Source organism: Apis dorsata, unplaced genomic scaffold (genome assembly GCF_000469605.1).
Source record: "Apis dorsata unplaced genomic scaffold, Apis dorsata 1.3 scaffold_991, whole genome shotgun sequence".
In the NCBI taxonomy this organism is placed as follows: domain Eukaryota; kingdom Metazoa; phylum Arthropoda; class Insecta; order Hymenoptera; family Apidae; genus Apis; species Apis dorsata.
The window spans coordinates 33,023-37,685 of record NW_006264094.1 but is presented as its reverse complement, the minus strand read 5'-3'; the positions used below and the strand labels follow the sequence as shown (position 1 = coordinate 37,685).

The following is a 4,663-nucleotide window of genomic DNA, read 5'->3' as shown; positions in this document are numbered from 1 at the left end:
GAGAGAGAGAGAGAGAGAGAGAGAGAAATATTAAAACATATATAGAAAATGAATAGCGACTATTAAATATAAATAATTTATCCTATCTTATAAATTGATATAAAAATTCATATTGAAGTTAAAACATTAATAAATTTATAAATATTTTGAATATATAAGTTTCATCAAATGTTGTATCAAACTATTAATAATAAATATAAGATCATTATAATTTATATTATAGCGATTATAGAAATTATTAAGTTCATGTAAAATTATTGATCCATTAAAATCCAAGTTTATATTTTTCCAATGCAATCAGTTGTGACAATATGGCGGTTACGCCTTATATTATGTACTTGTCCGATTTAAATTAAGACACACAATCTAGAAACAGAGCTGCAGTTATTTGCATTCATTGTTCATATAAACGACTATTAAGAAGATTATTTTTTTTATTAATAAAAACTCCGTGTTTCCAAATTTTCCTCAGCAAGTAAGTCATTAATAGGGTTATGTCAAAAGCAACTAGTGTTTCTTTTTCTTTTATATAATTATATACTTTTGTTATTACTTTTATATACATATAATTCTTTACATGCATTAATTATTTAATTATTTTGATGAATAAAATAATTTAATTTTAAATATTAAAAAAGCAATTATTTCAATAAAATGATATCTATTATATATTAGATAATTATATTGAGAAATGTAATAATTTAATAAAAATAAAATATATATAGTTTTCTCTAGGAATATCATAAATTATTATAAATTATTATTTAATAAATATTTATTATCTCATATTTATTAAAATAATAATAATTATTTAATGAAATATTAAAAATATAAAGTATTATCATAAATCAAATATTAATATAAAACAAAATTTTTATAATTTTCATAAATAAATAAAATAAAGTTATTCTAATTCAAATAATTTTTAGTAGAAATATAAAAATTATGTACAACCTGACAATTTCTTCTGGAAAACAGCAATTTATAATTTGTATATATTCAAAAAGTGTTGAACCAGGATCAGTCTGGATTTCTTGTACTTTTTTTAAACCACCAGATGTGACAAATAATCTTCTTGCTCTGGCATCATGAGGCAAAATCTATATATTAAAATAATAAATGTTTTGATTATTTCTTATTACTGATTATTTTTTTATATTAATATTTTTATTAACTATATAAATAATCAAAAAGAGAAATATTATTATGGTTATTAATTTGTAAGAATATAAAAAATAAATAAAATTTTTGAATCCTAATGTACACATTGTTTAAATGCAATTATTTAAAATAAATTTAATTTCTTAAATAATTTAATTTTACAATAAATTCAAATTATTAAAAATTTTTTTTTTATCATATATATATTTTATTATATTATGTTTATTATATGTATATATTTATTATATTATGTTTTTAATTTTATAAAAAACTTAATAAGAAGACAAAAAATATTAAAATTAATTATAAAATATTTGAAATCAAATTATTTTTTATATTATATAATTCAAGTTGTTTTTTAATTTATCTATAATTTTTAATATCTATATTATAAAAAGTATAAATTATGAAATTAAAGCATATAACAAATAAAAATTCTTTTTATATAAAATATCATGCAATTTGTATATGCTTAACCAATTTATTTAATAAATAAGAAATACTACGATTTTTATTATTATTTCGTTTTTAAACATCGCTCGCAATATTATATAAAAAGATTGCCCATATTTTTCATCTTCTTTTATCACCAAAAATATAATTTTGAAATACAAAATTCCAAAACAAAGTTGTGAAATAACATATCTATCACAAATTTTAATAAATTTTTTGTCATTATAAATAATATTATTATATATAATACAATAAGAATTATTAAATTTTTTCAGCTTCACTATGGTACCAAAAATCGACCGCTAAAAGGAAACGGAAGAAAATTTAACAGCATTTTTTTCATAATTATTTTCAAGTTTTTAATCTTAAACAATTGCAGTTTATCTTTTTTATTATAAAGTATAAACTTTTTAATAAAATTTAATCTTGAACAATTTATGCATATTGAAAAAAAATATTCTTCGAATTTTTGAAAAAGAATTTAAAGTATCAATTAATAAATAATATTCTAAATACAACGATTCTAATAAAATAATTGAAAAAAAAATTTAATGAAATAACAAGAATAAAAATCAAAATTGAATTGCAAGATTTAAAGTATTGCAATTAAAAGATAACAAAATAAGACAGATGCCTTAAAATTTAAATATTCAACTGATAAAAGATGATATCATTGTATACAAAAACTAAATTATACCATATATTAAATGATGCTGTTTATAAAATTTCTAGCAAATATTTCAGACATGATTAACATAAAAGTCTGTCATTTATAAGAATTTAACTTGTTCTAAAATTGTGCAGTGTAATCACAGAAGTATTACAAACTACATGAAAAGTATTCTTTATATAATTTCTACAGTTGAAAATTTTGAAATACATGTTATATATTGTATATTATTGATATAAAGACATTAAGTAAAATAGTGAAAAATTAACTATAGACATGATAAATAATCAACATTGTGTTATTCTTAATTCCGGAGAGACCAACAGCTATCATCAGCCGGTCTCTGCAAAACCTTCTGTTGTTTCTGTATCGAGTATTGATTCTGATGTGAGTGACAGAAGAGATGTACGTGAAGAACTTTATGCTGGAATTTTTAGAAGACATAGAAAGACCATACTTGTATTAGGCAGTTTTCTCAAAATGTTAAGGGTGAATAGAAATATGAACAATTATGCTAGTATTAAACCTAATGATGACAATGATGAATAAAGAAATGATTTTATTGCATGAATGAAGTAGAAGATCAAGTCTAATTTTTTATAATAAAATTAGTTAAAATAAGTTAGTTATTGCTTTGTAAAAAAAGATAAAAAAAAAAGAAAAAAAAAACTAAATACAATTTAATTAATATAAAAATAAAATTAATATAATTTAATTTTTTAAATATACATTTTTGTACTTTTTTCTTAAAAAGAAGCTTATCTTACATAAAGTTCTATCTTAGCAAATATTTATCTTTTAATTACATTCAACCATCATATATTATGGATCTATTTACCATGATGACTATGTAGATCATAAATTTGTACTTGTTAATATCATTTTATGTATGTTTTGTAATAAGAACATATGAATCTATTTGTATGTTTCGCTTAATAATAGCATTATTAATTGATAAAAAATATTTAAGAATCATTTATATCAATAAATTTATATGTAATTTTTAGATATAAAATTATAGCACAAATTATTATTTATCATATTTTTTACAAAGCAAGACATTTTAATTAAAATATAAATATTTTAAATATCATTTGATATCATTTATTTTATTTTTATAATTTGCTTTTTATAATAAAAATTAATTTTTCTCATGTTATAAAATAAATTATTTTAGTATTTACATATTAAAATAGAAACTAATTTTTCAAATTATTTTCAAATATTATTTATACAATTATTATAGAATAATATAATTTTGTTTTTTTTTCTCTCATTTTTCAGAGATACTTGGATAAATTGCATGCTCTAAATCGAGTATATGCCTTAATTGCTTTACAATTTGAAATTATTATACAACAAAAGTTTTGGTGAAATAAAATTTTAATTATTGTAATATATTCGTTTATAAAAATTTTGAGTTAATTTGAATAAACGCTTTTAAGACTTAGAATTTATAAAGCTTTATAAAAATCTCATAGTTTGGATTTATTTGTAATTGTTATTCATTATTTGTTTTTCTTTTTAATTTTTATCATGAAATTTTTTTTAAAATGAAATTTAATAAAAATGAAAAAAAATTGCAAGAGTAAATAAAAAATTAGCAAAATATCTATAATAAAATGAAAGTAACTATTACTGCCAATCACATATATAATACATTTCTTTACTTTATATCTATATATAAAAGTTAGATAATGCAGTTCTCTCGATTTAAATATGATCAACTTTTTTGAGAAATAAATTTAATAACAGTCTTTTGTTATTTATATCAATAAATTTTATATTACTGATCTCTTTATATGAAATACTGCCATTACATAGAAATATATGATATAATAAATGCAATAGTTTAAAAAAAATATTTGAATATTTAAAATTGCGATTAAATATATATATATATATATAAGAAGCACTTAATAATTCGATTGTTTTTATATTTTAGTTGAACTATTTATTATCTTAAGACTGAGAAATGTGCTTTTTCAGAATATACTATCTGCTATAATATTTATAGATAAGTATTAAAAATAAAAATAATTAAAATGATCTTTGTAATTATCAATTTTTTCACTTTAATCAAATATCAAACAAATGCAATGACATTTATCATATCGATATTATTATCCTTTTCATAAAAGGATTGACATTTTATAATATGTTATGATTAAAGTTAAATAAGTATTTAAATTAAAATAAATATACAATTTTGAAATGTATAAAATACATAAAAATTATGAAAATATAAAAAATTCAATTATATCAATCCAGAATAATGTTATAAAATGAAAATTTTATTATTAAATAATTTATATATGACAAAAATATATCATTATATCTATTTAACTAATTTTCCAACAATTTCAAATAACTTGATAA

The 4,663-nt window shown here is 17.8% G+C and overlaps 2 protein-coding genes across 4 annotated transcripts in view; one reads left to right on the top strand and one right to left on the bottom strand.

The window, feature by feature from the left end:
• The window catches only part of LOC102678372 (sperm-associated antigen 6-like), an 8,190-nt gene that overhangs the window by 715 nt on the left and 2,812 nt on the right, over nt 1-4,663 (bottom strand). For all 3 annotated transcript variants that reach the window (XM_006624106.2, XM_006624107.2, XM_006624108.2), the window contains one exon: nt 955-1,100. In XM_006624106.2, coding sequence (XP_006624169.1) covers nt 955-1,100 — 146 coding nt within the window. The remainder of the gene's footprint in view (nt 1-954; nt 1,101-4,663) is intronic.
• LOC102678228 lies at nt 272-3,839 on the top strand. Its single transcript, XM_006624105.2, has 3 exons — nt 272-475; nt 1,890-2,773; nt 3,569-3,839. Exons 2-3 carry the CDS (start codon nt 2,561-2,563, stop codon nt 3,656-3,658), a joined length of 303 nt encoding a protein of 100 aa, XP_006624168.1. The 5' UTR covers nt 272-475; nt 1,890-2,560; the 3' UTR covers nt 3,659-3,839.